This window comes from Oratosquilla oratoria, chromosome 39 (assembly GCF_046742065.1).
Source record: "Oratosquilla oratoria isolate Oo_2021 chromosome 39, ASM4674206v1, whole genome shotgun sequence".
NCBI classification, from domain to species: Eukaryota; Metazoa; Arthropoda; class Malacostraca; order Stomatopoda; family Squillidae; genus Oratosquilla; species Oratosquilla oratoria.
Genome location: NC_134815.1, coordinates 2,144,537 through 2,161,799, shown reverse-complemented (window position 1 = coordinate 2,161,799; position 17,263 = coordinate 2,144,537). Strand labels below are relative to the sequence as shown.

The window sequence follows — 17,263 nt, the reverse complement described above, 5'->3', positions numbered from 1 at the left end:
TCAGCCAGTGAGTCTCATAAATATTGCCATGGAACTCACATAAAAAAAATCAAACCCAACCACAAAATACATAAAATTACTACAAAACAAAATGGCCCGATTACACTGAAGAAATAGAAATGGACTTAGCAAACTCTGATGCAACTCAATATCTCTCCATAAAAAAAGTCATGCAAAGGAAAATGTACACCATACTAAAAACAAACAAGTAACATGTCCCTACATGTTACAAAAATAGAAATACAATCCCAATTAGACCCCAAAGACAGTCTCCCTAAAAAATAAAATAAAATAAAATAAATCAATAAAATAAGTCAAATAACCGAAATAGGTGAATATAAAAACAAAAGGCTCACCATACAGCAATCAACTCGTCCATTATCCCAGATCTCGCTTACAAGAGACCTACAGCTCCCAGGGTTCTGATACAATGGGTACATTCACTCCTCCACACAACCTTCTCTTTGTATTCATCCCCAAATACTTGTTTCTCAGAACACTTTATTCCACCCAGACATTTACACTCTTCCTTTACTCTATAATACATCTCCATATCCATATCTCCATTCACCACCACCTGCAAACCCAAATACAAGTCAAATTCTCACCAGCAGCAGCATCTGCCTGATGTATGATGATTTGATGATGCATCACAATACTTGTGTTATATAAAGTTACAATATTTTGAGGATGTATTACTCGATTTCTTTCACTGAATATTAATAACCACAACATATGATTAAGCCAGTTCACAGAATATGTGGGTCACTCAGGTACAACTACAAAATAAATATATTCAAGACGTCGACGCAGGTATCGTCATATACCTATTCACGCCTCATGACGTCTACATAGGAGCCACCAGCTCTCCATTTCTCAAGCCTTTCACTCAATCAACCTGTTACCACCACCATTTCTTGTACATCTCATTTACTCTTCCCCATATTCAATCACAACATTTTCTTTCATGTGCCCCTCCAAACATGGTCAGAACCTGCTCCAATTTATCCCAGTCTACTCCGATTCTCTCTTGCAAGTGACCCACAGCCCCAGGGAAACCAGCCATGGCTGCCACTTCAGACTACAAGTCACTTAGATGATCTTGTTGTTGTTTGGAAAGAACAAATTTGAGACAGGGTAGTATAACATATTCTCTGTCTTCAGTGTGGTGGTTGCATCTAGGGCATTTGGTGTCTTTTGCCAGGCTGATTCTGTTGTTACTGTTTCAGTGCAGGGTGATGGCTTGAATGTAGGTGTGACAGTGCAATTCTTGTTTATTTAAGGAGTAATTTCTCTGCTGGGCTGATTCCTGGGAAGTTTGGTTGAGAGTTTTACAATCAATAATATAAAAGAGTGCTTGTTTAGTGATCTCCATGCATATATGATTTTGTAAGGATTATGGGGTACTGGGGGCAAGCCCTTCACATGGGCAGGGGGGAGGGGCATATGCCCTGGGGTGGCACATTTAGGGGGGCGGCAATTCTAGTCTGGACATGCCACCCACAAGCCTGACAAAATAATTATAAAAAAAAAAAAAAAAAAAAAAGGTCAAGGGAGCCCTGAATATTTTACCGTAATATACGAATTTTGCGTTACAATCAACAGATTATGAAATATTTTTCCCTTATCCTTTCTACAATAGGGGCATTAAATAACATTTTTAAAATCTATTTAATTATTTCCCACACCAATAATAATAAGCAGTACAAAATGGTGGAGATGGGAAGTGGTGATGGGGGAGGGGGAGGGGGAGGGGGATCATCACTGAGAACTTGGCCCTGAGGCAGCACTTAGGCATGTAAGGGCTCTGACCAGGGGGCTGTTGTAGTTGTTTTTTGTGAAATGCTGCTGGAGTTAATGTTATAATACATTTGGTAGACTGGGACCAACACCAGTTACCTTGAAATGGTGGTTTCGTTAGACTCTCCCGACCATCCCTTTTCAAATCCCATAAACAGCCTCATCTCCATCAGGAGGAAAAGCTCCAAAGTTTCCGATGCTTAGTCTCTAGACCAGCAATTCCCAAACATGGGTCACAAAGTGTTCAAGAATGGGTCGTGAGACCTTGTTAGAAAAAAAATATTTGTACCATTGTATTTTCAAAGAAAGAAGACTTTCGAAATTGCTTTTTGATGCTTGGGTCGCCACATCTTCACCAGATCTGGATTTGGGTCACGGCCAAAAAAAGTTTGGGAACCACTGCTTTAGACCGAGCCCAAGATATCTATCAACTTGAACTGTATTTATGCCATCTTTTCCCACAAGTAGAAATGACAAACAGCAACTGTTCCCATCCTCCAATTCCTATAAATTTGTTACACAGAAACAGTCCCATATAATTACAAAACAAACAATGGTCCATTTCTTCCCAGAGTGATCTATGGAAATCCCTGGGATTGTTGTTTACCAGTGTAAGGTTATGGGTTTCCTGTCCATCAACCCAGAGGCCACAATTATTATTTGGTGGACTGCATTTGTGACGCAATCACAAGCACAGAAAATACACAGAACCAAATCATAGCTATGGTCATTGGCAGGAGTCATTCCAAGCACACACAGGATTCAAAATAATCAAGTCTTAGACTTATTAAAAAATACACACGACTTTAGATGTCCTAAAACAAATATAAGCCACCTACAGACTGAGAATTCAAAGGCTGACATTATCCTGAAGTAAGAGAAACCGTCAGATATGGGGTGATGGAGTAAATAGTTTGTCTTAGTCCTGGGACTCGCCATATGCACCTATACATAGTTACTAGCAGTCCTACAGGACAAATTTGATAATATCATCTTCCAAATGCCACTCCAAAGTCCATCAAGATCTTTCCATCAAGAAAGATATAACCAATATTTTGTCTCTAGGCTGAGACCTCAACTTCTCCCTACACTCAAACCTCGTTTTTCTGGATTAATTAGTGGAGCTACCTGTCTGGATAATGAGAAAATCCGGATATTGAAAAGGTTTTTTAGTCCAAAATACGGTTATAAACCCAAATTCACCCTTCAACTAACCTGTCCAACTGTTAGTGCTATCTTTGGTCGTCTCTCGACTTTATTAAACATGATGACACAGGTGTATTCGTAGTACTGTATAGCACTGTACTGTAAATAGGTGTTGTATAGCCTTCACCACGCGACTAGCGTCGTTTATATACCCCACCGTGCGCCATCTGGTGTTTACATTTCAAACTACTACTCTGTATCATTCGGCTCGCATACATGGCGGTTTTTCGGTTTTTCAGGCAGCTAAATATTATTTTTGAAAATAATATTTAGCTGCCCAGCTGCTTCAAAACGTCCGGATAAACCGAAATCCGGATATGTGAAGGTCGGATAAATGAGGTTTGAGTGTACAGAATACAGGTGTATATATATTTTTTTATTTCTTTTCAACAACTTTTAATCAGGTTCAGACAACTACCAACTGCTCCAATCCTCATGAAATACAAACAGCATGCCAACAGTTCTCCCCATGGAAGATGTTGAAGACAATAGCAGACTGATTTTCTTAGTTGAGTAAAATCACTGATAGGTAGTTTTCAGTCTTGCATCGTGAACTCTCCCTATCGGCTCAGGCACCCTTGGTCTAACTCGCTGGCAGCAGGTTTCAAACTGCTGCAATCTCTACCTCTGCTGCAAGTGACAATGCTCTAACCTGCCCGGCCAGAGAGGTAGTTACCAATATGTTATCACAAATCACAAAGATCAGACATGACAAAACACTAAGAACTTGCAATTCTTATATATGAAAGCACAAATCACTTCAACAAAACAAATCAACCAAACACTAAATGATGGACACCAAAGAGAAACATCTCCCCATTGTCTGTCCTCAAAACTGTTAGCACCCTCATTTCCATCTGACGGCACAACCCTACGGGAATGAAACTTGGTCTCTGGGATGGATTTGAGATCTCTCCCTACCAACTTCAACTGTATTTCTTTCACTTTTTTATACAGTGGTACGCGCTGGCCTCATATTCATGAGGCAAGCAGATCGAGCCAGCCTGGGCCAGTGGGCTTAAGCTGTTTACTGGGGAGGTTTCTGCCGTGGCTGGGCACTGCGGTGGATAGTTGAGGTTTGCCTCGGTTGATGTTCTGAGGAGAGTCTTTGAGAAGATCGATATCGGAACTGAAACCCTGCAACTTTAACCTTAATGGCAACTCTAACAAGGACAATTGACAACTGGCAATGGCTCCCTCTTACTACTATAATCTGGTGATATGGAAACTCTCCCAAACTTGTACAACACAGACGACAGTCTCATCCCAGAGAGATCTATGGGACAACCTAAGGAATGACATCAGTGCCTATGGGGTTATAGGCTTTCAGTCAGTGAAACTTAAACCAAAATTGTTAGTTTTATAATCTAGTGGAGAGTTGATGGTGGAAATGTGTCTAGAAAGAGAGTTGATGATAGCAAATACAGTGTTTCGGAAGAAAGTCAAGCATAAGTACACATGGGAGAGGGTGGTGGAGAGAAGGGTGGTAGATAGAGCACTAATGGATTATGTAGTGGTAAATAGGATTATGATAGGAAGAGTTAAGGATGTACATGTGCTAAGGGGAGAGGGTGGGGGAATATCAGATCATTTTTTGGTGGAAGGTAAGCTCAGAGTGGAGGATAGATGGAGAAAGAGGAAAGGGACAAAAGGTAGGGAGGTTCTTAGAGTGAACTCCTTGAATGAAAAGGAAAAGGAGAAGGAGTACGAAAAGAAGCTGAAGGAGGAGTGGGAGGGAGTAAAGGATGGAGCAGAGATGGGTGTGGAGGAGGAATGGGGATGGTTCAAGGAGGGAGTCACAAAGTGTGCAAGGATGGTGTGTGGAACAAGAAGGCCAGGGGGAAATAGAAGAAAGGGTAGTGAATGGTGGGATGAGGAAACAAAGAAGGTTGTAGAAGAGAAGAAGCGAGCATTCACAGATTGGTTACAAAAGAGGACGGGGGAGTCATATGAGACGTACAAAGAAAAGAAAAGAGAAGTAAAGCAAAAGGTAAAGGAGGCAAAGAGGAGAGCAGATGTGAAATGGGGTAGGAGTATGACAGAAAATTTTGAAAGTAATAAAAAGATGTTTTGGAAAGAAATTAAGAGAGGAAGAGGAGGCGAATCAAGTAGGGAAGAAAAGGTAAAAGGTACAGATGGAGAGATGATAAAGGAAGAGATGGCAGTAAGGGGAAGATGGGCAGAATATTTTAGGGAGTTGCTAAATGTGAAGGAGGATAGGGAAGGAAAGATAGCTGCAGTGGGAAATGCGAAGAAAATGAGAGTGATAAGTGAGGAGAATGGAGGAGAAATAGGGAAGGATGAGGTGAAGGCAGTTGTAAAGATGATGAAAGCAGGTAAGGCACCTGGTCTGGATGGATGCCATGCAGAATGTCTGAAAAAGGGAGGTTCAGTGATGGTGGACTGGTTGGTGAGGTTATTTAATGTTTGCTGGAGAGAGGGTAGAGTACCGGAGGACTGGAGAAGTGCCTGTATAGTTCCTCTTTACAAGGGAAAAGGGGACAAGTGTAAATGTAGTAGTTTCAGAGGGATTAGCCTGTTAAGTGTAGTAGGGAAGGCTTATGGGAGGATCTTAATTGAGAGAATTAGGAGAGGAACAGAAGGAGTAATTGGTGAGGAACAGTGTGGTTTTAGGACAGGTAGAGGTTGTGTAGATCAGATCTTTGTGGTAAGACAGATATGTGAGAAAGCTATAGGAAAGGGGAAGGATGTTTTTTGGGCTTTTATGGATCTGGAAAAGGCTTATGATAGGGTAGACAGAAAGGCACTGTGGGAGGTTATGCAGATTTATGGGATAGGAGGAAAGCTTGTGGGAGGTTATGCAGATTTATGGGATAGGAGGAAAGCTTTTGGGAGCTGTCAAGAGTTTTTATGAGAGTAGTAGAGCTTGTGTCAGGATTAGAAATGGAGAAAGTGAGTGGTTTGAAGTAAAGGTGGGACTTCGTCAAGGATGCGTTATGTCGCCCTGGCTGTTCAACTTATACATGGATGGGGTGGTGCGAGAGGTGAATGCTAGGGTAGTGGGTCAGGGATTGGAGATGGTTAAAGAAAATGGAGAAAAGTGGGAGGTGAGCCAGCTGTTGTTTGCGGACGACACTGCGCTTGTGGCAGGGTCAGAGGAGGGATTGAGGAAGCTGGTGGCAGAGTTTGGGAGAGTATGTGATAGAAGAAAGCTAAAGATAAATGTGGGTAAAAGTAAGGTGATGAGATGTACAAGGGGTGAAAGTGGCAGTAGACTGGAAGTGAACATTAAGGGAGAGTGACTGGAGGAAGTGGATAGTTTTAGATACTTGGGTGCAAGTGTAGCAGGAAAAGGTGGAGTGAAGGTGGAGGTAGAATGTAGATTGAGAGAAGCGAGTAAATGCCTTGGTGGATTAAAGAGTGTAATGAGGAATAGACATTTGGGAATGGATGCGAAGAGGAGACTGTATGAAGGAGTGATTGTGCCAACAGCACTGTATGGGGCAGAAACGTGGAACATAAGAGAAGAAGAGAGAAGGAGTTTGAATGTGTTTGAGATGAGGTGTCTGAGAAGTATGGTGGGGGTTACTAGGCTGGATAGAGTGAGAAATGAGGAGGTGAGGAGGAGAACAGGGGTGAAAAAGGATTTGGGAGATAGGGTTGATGAAAGAATATTGGGATGGTTTGGACACATGGAAAGAATGAGTGAAGAAAGACTAGTAAAAGAGGTATGGAAGGCAGATGTGGAGGGAGTGAACATGAGGGGACGTCCTAGGATGAGGTGGATGGATGGGGTGAAGGGGGCTTTGGGGAAGAGGGGAATGTCTGTTGAGGAAGGAAGGGAGAGGACAGAAGACAGAGGTGAGTGGAGAATGGTTGTATATGGATGATGTTGTGATTGCATGAGGAGGAATGGGCGGGGGGTGGGGGGTGGGGTAGTATGCGTGAGTAAATTTTGACGCAGCCCGAAGTTATTTCTCCCCGTCCTCTCCTTATATGCAAGGGGGGACGGAGAGGGGGGGGTCGCCGATTAAATGAAGCGGCCTTGCTGTGGATGTGCTGTGTCTTGCGACACTGCTTCTGACCCAGGGCGGTGGGCAGGGTGCAGGGATGACCCGTCATCCAGGAGGTGCTCAGATGAGAGGGAGGGTGGGAGGGGTGTGGAGTGTATTTAGGGATGAAATGGGTGGGAGTGTTTTTATGCCTTTCCCTTTTTGGCTACCTCCCTTGGAAGGGGGAAAAAGCCTTGGTATATGTATGTATGTATGTATAATCTATCCAAACTAGAAAAAAAAAATAGAATACAGTACAACCTCAAGACATGAATGCCTCTCATCATGAACAACTTTTTCTCAACAGAAAAGGTTTCAGATAATGAGGAGTGTCTTGAGTGGCAGACAAACAAGCTGACAATAATATGAGGTGATGAGCCAGGGCATTAGTGAGAAAGTCAGTTAAGGTGAAGCTTTCACTCCATACACTACACAGCATAAATATTTTCAATGATAATACCATGTCCCAATTTTAAAACATTTTAAAACGTACAAAAACAATCCTCGTTAGTTAGTTTTTTTTCGGGACAGTTGAGAGGTGCTAAGAGACAAAAAAGAGAAACAAAGAAAACCTAACTAGACTCTATATCTTAAGTGTGATATTGTTCCCAAGAATAGAAGCAATGGTTATTAATGATAAAAATACAACTCCCAAAGACAATTAGCATGACAAGATCTCAAGAAACGTATCCAAACTTAACTTTTCACTTTCACCTGTATTGTGCACTAACCACTTCAGTACAAGTCAAATTCTTGTGCACAGCATCAGCTGTCATATGTACAATGCATCACACTACTTGCATTATCAAATATAAAGTCACTGCTCTATTACTAGTTCTCTTTTACTCTGAATAATAATAAACACAGAAAACATAGTCAAACCAGTTCACAGAATCTAGGGGTATCTCACATACAACTATAAAAAAATATATATAATCAAGACACCGACATCAGCATCCTCGTGTACCCATTCACGCCTCATGAGTCCTACATAGGCGTCACCGTACTGAAGTGGTTAAGGGTAATGACAACTCATAAACAAAGAAGGCACTGGAAAGACAATACAAAGAACAGGACAGAGGCTGACACTCCTGACAACACAGAAAATAAGAATGTCAACAAGTAAAACTTCCCACACAGAGCAATAAAAGAGCGGAACAAATTGCCTTTGAAAATAATAGACCTCAAACAGAAAGAGTTTAAGAGAAGAAAATACAACCTATGCCTTAACTCTCATGCTCAGAGCAAATAATGATTTTATGTTACCAATGGAAAACCTTAGGCTTAACCCCTTCAATAAGAGTAGAATTCTTGCAGGCAGCATCAGCTGCCTGATGTATGATGATTTGATGATGCATCACAATCCTCACATTATGAAATATAAAGTTACAGCTGTATTACTCATTCTCTTTCACTCTGAATGTTAATAACCACAAAAAATATGATCAAGCCAGTTCACAGAATATTGGGGTCATTCAGCTACAAATGCAAAATAAATATAATCAAGACACCAATATCGGCATCCTTGTGTACCGGTACCCACTCGCGCATCATGATACCTACGTAGGCGTCATTGTATGGAAAGGTTGGAAAGGCTACAGAAGCAATGCCATCCATATTCAACTATCCTTACATATTACAAAAAAAATATATAGGAAGAGGAGGGGGACCCGGACAGCTTCGGCAGTGCGGGATACCTCTCCCAATTCCAACCACGGACAGTTAATAGCTCATGTGAACACTGTACATTTTCACACCCCTGAAGACGGTTCTATGACTAGAACCGAAATGTCAGGCATTAAACTTCCCACTTTGAGTCTGGTGTTTACGCTTCTCCCCCCCTTACAACATGGATCCCAGATTCCAGATTTTCGCACATATAAATAAATATATAAATAAATAAAAATACATCATTCCTTACTGCCCCACTTGGATCTAGCACACAAAGATGAATATATATATCTGCACAGAGATCTCTTGGCTCTGCGAGTAATTATCACCCTCTTCCATAGTGTTGCAAATTTTTTGTTTAAGGGATCACAAGGCGGAATACAACCCAAAAGACTTAATCTATCCATCCCTTTATGCATTCTAAAACAGAGTAAAATGAGACCTTCAACTTACTTGTGCATCTGTGTAATTGTGTGCAATGTTCTTGAGGTTCCGTCTAATGCCTGACACATTCATTTGCAATGCCATTGTGACAGTGGTCCAGTTGAAGCCTCTCCGTTAAAATATTTTGTTATAATTATCACAGTCCAATGTGGTGCTTCGGAAATCACATGGAGAATATGAATAGGTTGCTCAGGAGCCCTTCAACTCAATGTCATAGCCGAAGATACCAATTCTGAAATAATAAGAAAACGGATTAAGTGATACATACAACTTGATATAACACAAGATCAGGATTACATGAAATTTCATTGCATCTGCTTTAGCAAATCAAACATGTTTAGGTACAACTACAGCTGAATCTGTGTATATGTACTAAAGAATACACTGCCATTAGTGCTGCACATACAAGTTCCATTATTCATCTGAGTTAATGATGAGTATGGTTTACCAAGGAAAACCATCAAGTACTGTGGAGGCCACAATGTCTTGTAAGAAGAAGAAAAAGAAGAAAAAAGAATAAAAGTAATAATAAGAATAAGAGGAAGAATATGAATAACAATAAAAAGACCAATGGCAGTTATTGATTTGCTAGGCAGATCATACATACAACACCCACAATACACTGAAGGGATGCTTTTTTCTTTCTTTTTTTCTTCTAAGAAATAAAGACCTTGCATGAAATCAACTGTACATTATATATATATATATATACATATATATATCAAATATTTTCTCTGTGAATGCCACCTTTGGTGCTTTATTCAAAGTTGCCAGGTAACTGTGTTCAGCTAGTAATTTAAAGCACTGTAATTTTTATCCTAATAAACTCTTCTATACTACACTCATGCACTTTATTTTGGTCCCCGCCTTCATATTTCATCGGTATGAGGAAAATTTCTATTATTCTGGGTAAAGTAATTCACTGGGGAGAGTATACAAGAGACTGTAGATAGCAGGGTCATAGCCGTGGGGGGCAATGGGGGGCTTACCCCCCAAAAAATCAAATTAGCCTCCCCAAATTTATTTTTTACTCAAAAGTATTATTAATGCACTACACCAGAAAACTTACAAAAATAAGCAAAGTTTATGGTGAATTTGTAATACACGATAGAAAATTGTAGCTAGCATTACTGGCATATCAAATATTATCAATGATAATATATACGAGTATGTGTGTGTGTGGGCACAGTGCAGTGGCATCGCCCTAAAGAATGATTAGCCCCACCAAAATTTCATTCCTGGCTACGAGCCTGGTACGCAGCTGTTGCACGGACGGTTGGTGCAGTTTGCAGCAACTGGTATCAAAGCTTGGAAAATATGTTCCTTTTTTTTCTAAAAATTTTGCTAGTCATGTGATCATATGCAAAATCAGATTACAATATTTTCATTCTCTATTTCAGACATCTTTAACTCTCTCTCATGCCCTCATGTATAGCAAAATGGGGCCACATTAAAATTATTGTCCTCCCAGAACGCCCACATGAAGAATCGTCACCCCATGAGATCCCACCTGAAGATCTGTCACCCCAGTACGCCGAATATCAAGTGGAATAAAGATTACGTTGGGTTAGGTTAGGTTACGTTAGGTTAGGTTAGGTTAGGTTAGGTTAGATTAGGTTACGTTACGTTCGGTTGAATGAGGGTTAAAGAAGAACCGTAAAATCCGGATGGCCCACATGAATAATTGTCACCCTAAGATAGCCCACATGAAGAATTGTCACCCTGTCGGAGACTGGGGTGACAAGAAAACGTTGACTATTTGCCATGCAAATATAATGTTTGATCAGCATTTGATATTTTCTTCTGTACAGAAAATACCTATGTCTAATAAATACCGCGCAGGAAACACGTAAAATACTTATAATTTGCTCTATTTGCATTACTGAATAAATACCGCACAGGAAATATATAAACTACTCATATTTGTTCCATTTCCGTTGTTTGAAAGAACAGCGGCTATCCATTCAAGCGACAACGGTTTGGCCAGAGCCACGCAATCCACGATTGTATTTCATTTACATTTTTTAATGTTGTTTAGGGCTACTAACAACCCATGACATAAAAAGTCGCCAGGCGTCGATTACAATAAAATTTATAACAAGATGTTCTACCATGGACTCGTTATCAGACTTAGCGTCGGTTGTATCGCTTCGGTTGTTGATCTCCCGCGCTCTAAGCCTCTAACCACGCTCTCTTCCTATTATTTTAAAAATTATCATTATCATCAGTTATCATAATGTATCAATAATTACATATATTTCTATCAACTTTTATTATTCTTACTAAATTAAATAATATTTAACTTTTATTAATGTAGCATATGAAATTATTGTTTTTATTTTTACATTACATTATTATTATATTAAGTGTACATGAAGTGATTATCACATTTTTGCACACCCCTATTCATATCAAACATGTTAACTATTATTATTACTATCATCACCATTATTATTAGTAATTTTTATTATCAGTATTGCCACTATCATCACTAAAACTACTAACATTTATGATTGTTTTTCTTATTGTGACCATTTAATGATTTTGTCTAAAATCGCCTGTTTGTACCTGGAGCAGATTTTGTAAAATGTGTCACTATGCTGATCGTGTTAAGATAAAAGTGATAAGATAAGTCTCGTCTCACGACTTCTCTTTATCTTGATAACAAAAGCGTCTACACACGTTCTAAACTGGTTCATGTCGTTTCGTCTTGAGTTTGAATCCGGTCTGCTCAACCTAATTGCTTGGAACTACGATATTTTGTTTTATCCATAATTTCATTTTTATTTGAGTTTCATTTATATCTATATTCTATTAATATTTTTATAATTTTAGTTATCGTTTAATATTTACTTATTTTCTATAATAACTAGGCCGCAGGACATTCCGCTATACCTATAAATGTTAAACTAGTGTTCAAAGGAGGATCATGCCGACAGACCTTTTGGTCCATAACTATGTCGTTCATTCATCCATAACTCACCTTTTCACTCACATTCTTGAGAGCATTCCAGTCATTCTTCTCCACGAATAATTTTCTCTACTTAATACACAAAACAATCTCAAGAGACCACAATGAAACGAGCACTCGAAACTAATCGTGAAATATCTCCACCATCACCATCACCACAACGACATTCGTGCACCAACGGAAAGGCGGACAACAGTAGACTGAATTCAGAGGACAGCTATGACCTCGAGCGCACGCGCGCAGTCTCTACAGGAAATCTACGAACAGCGAGCGAGCGACCTTCTGAGCTTGTGGGGTTTCCTCTTGCTCACGAAAAGGCCTCGCGCATGCAATCCTCCACGTTCTCCCCCCACGCCGGACCACATACACAAACTCGTCCACGTGTTTTCTTTCTGTATACATAAACACACATTTACATAAGAACGTATGAATGGAGGAGACTGCAAGGGACCCTAAGGCCTACACTAGGCAGTTCCATGTCCTTTATCACCTATTATCCCCATCCATAAAGTTATCTAACCTTCTTGTGGAACGACCAACAGTTTCAGCGCTCACTACTATATGGTTACCATGTCTATTCCATTCGTTAACCACTGTTGGTAAACCAGTTCTTGCCTACTTCCTTCTTAAATCAAAATTTGTCCAATTTAAACCCATTATTAAGAGTACTGCCCTCTTGTCTGTCTCACATCAGTTGAATCTCTTTGAGTGTTCAACACGTCCCTCGGATTCTGGATCATTCTGTGCAGATCAAGGAAGCAAGGACGACGACAAATTTGATCGCAAAGGTTTCAGGATTTGTGGTAGTTTTTAGGATCTATGATTAATGCAATTTCAGTTTCGATTACATGTTCACATATCTGAGAGAGAGAGAGAGAGAGAGAGAGAGAGAGAGAGAGAGAGAGAGAGAGAGAGAGAGAGAGAGAGAAATCTCTATCATATAATTTACAGAAACTTCTAGTCAAGTCCAAGGTCTCCTGATCAATCCCAGGGTACTTTTCTAAAACATTAATATCTTCCATGCCAATATAGGTATTTAAAACAAACATATTCATAAATGAATTCATAAATATACAACTTAATAAATGAATAAATAACTACACAAGTAAAATCGCTATGAACATGTTTTCAAGCATACGACAATTTACGCGAAACCATACGATGTTTACAAAACCATAAACCTTTCCTGGAAGCACAGAGCCATTATTGAGTAAATCTAACACAAAAGGCCTGAGCTGTACACTCCCCCACCCCCTCCCACACTACCACCACTCACCACCACAAAAAAGGCGGATAAGGATGGGAGGAGGTGGGGGAAGAAAGGAAAGACGGAAGGGCAGAAGACAAGGAAGATGATGTCACAGACTCGGTCAAGGAGAAAAGAGCGGTGGCGAGTGATCAGCCTTCTATTGTGAAATGAAGTCTCCACAAATAAAACAATCTTGTGTGACTGTAGTCCGTAGGGGTGTCCATCAAGTCCCCAAAATATGGACTGCGAGGGAGTATGTGTGAAAAATAAATTGACGCACCCCGAAGGGATTTCTCCCCGTCTTCTCCATTTCTACGTGAGTGGACGGAGAAGGGGGTGGGGGTCACCGATTTAATGAAGCGGCCTTGCAGTGGATGTGCTGTGTCTTGCGACACTGCTTCTGACCCAGGGCAGTGAGCGAGATGCAGGGATGACCCGTCATCCAGGAACCAAGATAAGAGGGAGGGACAGGGGTGGATGGGATGGGAGTGGAGTATGTGGGGGGTGGAATGGGTGGGAGTGGTTCTTATGCCTTTGTTTTTGGCTAGCTTCCACAATTGTAAGAGGGGGAAAACCTTTGGAATATGTATGTATAAGGTACAGGAGGAGGAGGAGGAAGGGAAAGACGAGATTAGGAGGGGAGGACGAGAAGGGAATCAAGCGATGCTTTAAAGCGGATACTATGTTGGCGACATAAACGACGACAACGACGACGACGCTGGACGAGATGGACAACGCTTCAGTCTTCTCTGGTCCGAATGGCGCCTGGATGATTTTATTCAGGCGAGGACGAGTCACTCCCACTCTCCTTTCAACTCCCTCAATACGGTGACGTGTATCCTAATCAATTCGGTGGAGTCGTCACGAGAAACTTGAGGACGGCTGACGAGTCACCTCTGACCGGAAGTGTCTTCCGGTGTCATCATCCTTGCCCTCCCCCCCTCCCTCCTTCCCCCTCCCCCACCGATTTACGAAATGTGGATTCCCAACTATTTATCAAGGGTGTTAAAAAACAACGCGAGTACAGTTGGGTCAACAAGATCTTAAAAGCGTTTTGGTTGCGTGGTTGCGTTTTTATACAGTATAAACCAATAAACAGTTTATCCGTAATTGATGTCTTAATAACAAGAAAACTAATCATCATTTGCTTAGTCTGTGACGAATTCAAATCCATTTTTTTTTTGGCTACTAGGTGGAAAGGTAGGTACATAGGAATAAAACCAAAATGGCAATAGAATAAGAACTAATATAAAAATTGTCGAGAAAATGTACTCGTCCGAGAAAATGTACTCGTTTTCCTATCTTATGCCAAGTGAGTTTATTCAGTTAGGGGAATGGTACCCGGGCTGGTTGTAAGAGTACGCATTAACAACTGACACTATCCGACATATTTTGTTCAAATTAAAACTCAGTTTATGTTATCAAGTTTAAGAATGACCTCCCCACGGGCTAGATGCGATAAGAAAAAAAAAAAATCTAATATCTCGCCATGCATTAACGCTACACTGAACAACCCGCAGGAAAAAAAAAAACAAGGCTCGTTTAATCTGCTTGGAATTGTCTGGAGCAAGAAAATAAAACAAAATTATTTAACCATCCGTATTTGACCTTTTGTCCAAGAAAGTTAGCCAAGATGACTTACAAAGATAATTCCATATATCTTATTTTCTTTTTTAATATCTTTTAAGGTCTTAAAATATTGACCAGTGGCAGATTCATCTATGGCTCTCGTGGTACTAAACCCAGGTTTGTACGATCAGCCTGCAGGACCACCGGCCTAGCCCCTGGGGACGATACAGACTTCGTATCTCACCAACCAAGCTCCAGGACCTCCCCCCCTCCCCATCCCCACCCCCCGGGACCCCTAGGAGCCTACAGGGCTTTCCCTGAGGGACCACAGACCAACAGCATTTCATAAGAACGCGATACAAAACGGGTCAAGAATAAACTGCTTACACTATGTTCTCTACATATAAAACCAATAACTAATAATTAAATTGTAGAACATATAAACAACAAGTTGACAAATAAATACACAAACATATACACAAGTAGACAAATAACTAAAGAAACAGTAGAATGGTAATAAACAAATAACATCAACACTAAAAAACATAAATAACAAGTTGACAAATAATTAAACAAGCAAGTAGACACATAACTAAACAAATGGTAAAATATAAATAGTATACAAGTCAATAACTAATTCAATACATATAAGTAAATAACAAAGTAAATAAATAAGTAGATAAATAACATGTTTGACCAAAGAAAATTCACCGAAAGATTTTCTGCCGGAGTAGAATGTTGAGCAATATGCGCGTACACGCTTGCGCACGAGGGGAACCGTGTACATACATACATACATACATACACACACACACACACACACAAACACACACGACTTGATGGCGCAAGTGGTAGAGTTCTCGGTCGCCACTACGGCGGTCCGGGTTCGAATCCCGCCTACGGCTGAAATAATTTCAGTATCGCTGCGCTGCGAGTCGTTACTCCAACTCTCGTGGGTGGGGAATTGGGTGCGTGTGTGCGTGTAAGGTCACAGCATTACCCATAGTTCGGCCATAAATATGAGCCCCGAGCTCTCTTCCGGGAGGGAAATAGCTGTCGATCACGAGTCCAACACGTGATCCAAGACCATGATGGTGAATCACACACACACGCAGGGCAATAGTTCCTGATTCTAGTCGCTCAGGGCCTTTATACTGTCACGCCAGTTCTAAATCCTAATATTGATATTTATTTGAACTGCCGTCAGGCGATTTTATTCCTTCGAGGACACCCCGCCCCCACCATCAACATCTACAGTTAGTGAAGGATAGTGGTCCTCAGCCAGGATCCGCAGAAACCTGCCAAAGGATCTGTAGGATACGAGATTCAACACGTTACTGTTAATCCTGTCATGGCTAAGTTTTTCTTTTTTTTATAATTACACCAAATATCTTAATCAAGATGTCCATTTTTTCTATTTTTACGACTAGTTGAATCTCCCTGAACGTGGCGATGATTTGTATGATGATGTTTCTAAGACAAAATGTTTAGAAAAAGTGACTATATCCTATCTAACGCCGTATCATGGAGTCCCCTGAATATGCAAGTCGATGTGAGATGTCCACAAAGCTTGTAAGGTTGAGAAATATTAATTCAGTCCGTACACATCTCGACCTCGTTTCAATATCGCTTCATTTTGTTTGAGTAATTTATTCACGCAGCTGCCAGACGATTTTCCCTTAGAGACGATTTCATCACTGAATAAAATCGTCAGTAATCTACGACCAACCCGAGTTGACCTGACTACACTCATAAATACCAGTGATCGCTGGAGTTGATATAAGCGTATTGATCGTATCTTTACGACATAAGCGAGTTGATATCGTAAGGTTACGATGTAACTCCACATACGTCTTACATCGACAGAAAAACATCAGCGGCTGTGGTGCTTACAAGTGGAAGCCAGCTGGATATTGTAGCACCCGAGTGAAAACCAACTGTACATTGTAGTACCCAAAGGGAACACCAACGGGGCACTGAAATACACAGAAACTGAAGCTAACTGAACACTGTAGAACCTATATTTGAAAGCCAACTATTAGGGTAGTTCCAAAAGTAATGCCTCACAATTCTTTTTTTCACTCGTACCTCTAAGTTGAAGAACTACAAAGACGGGAATGGCACCATTAAAACGAAAGAACATTTTTGTTCCAGAATTTATTTCTCCACGTAACCAACCCCATTCTCAATGCACTTTCGCCAACGATAAGCACGGGCCTGTGCAATGTGCATGGCCGTCCGTAGTGTGCCTTGTCACTCTCATCACTATTGCAGCTCCAGAATCAACGACCCCATTTCCTAACCGTGCTAACATCAACTGTCTCGGCTCCGTAAACGTTC

The 17,263-nt window shown here is 40.7% G+C and overlaps 1 protein-coding gene across 11 annotated transcripts in view; it reads right to left on the bottom strand.

The window, feature by feature from the left end:
• Positions 1–17,263, bottom strand: part of lqf (epsin homolog lqf) — a 130,953-nt gene that overhangs the window by 49,140 nt on the left and 64,550 nt on the right. For all 11 annotated transcript variants that reach the window (XM_076176428.1, XM_076176429.1, XM_076176431.1 and 8 more), the window contains exon 2: positions 9,144–9,366. In XM_076176428.1, the coding sequence (XP_076032543.1) occupies positions 9,144–9,218 (75 nt within the window). In that variant the 5' untranslated portion in view covers positions 9,219–9,366. The remainder of the gene's footprint in view (positions 1–9,143; positions 9,367–17,263) is intronic.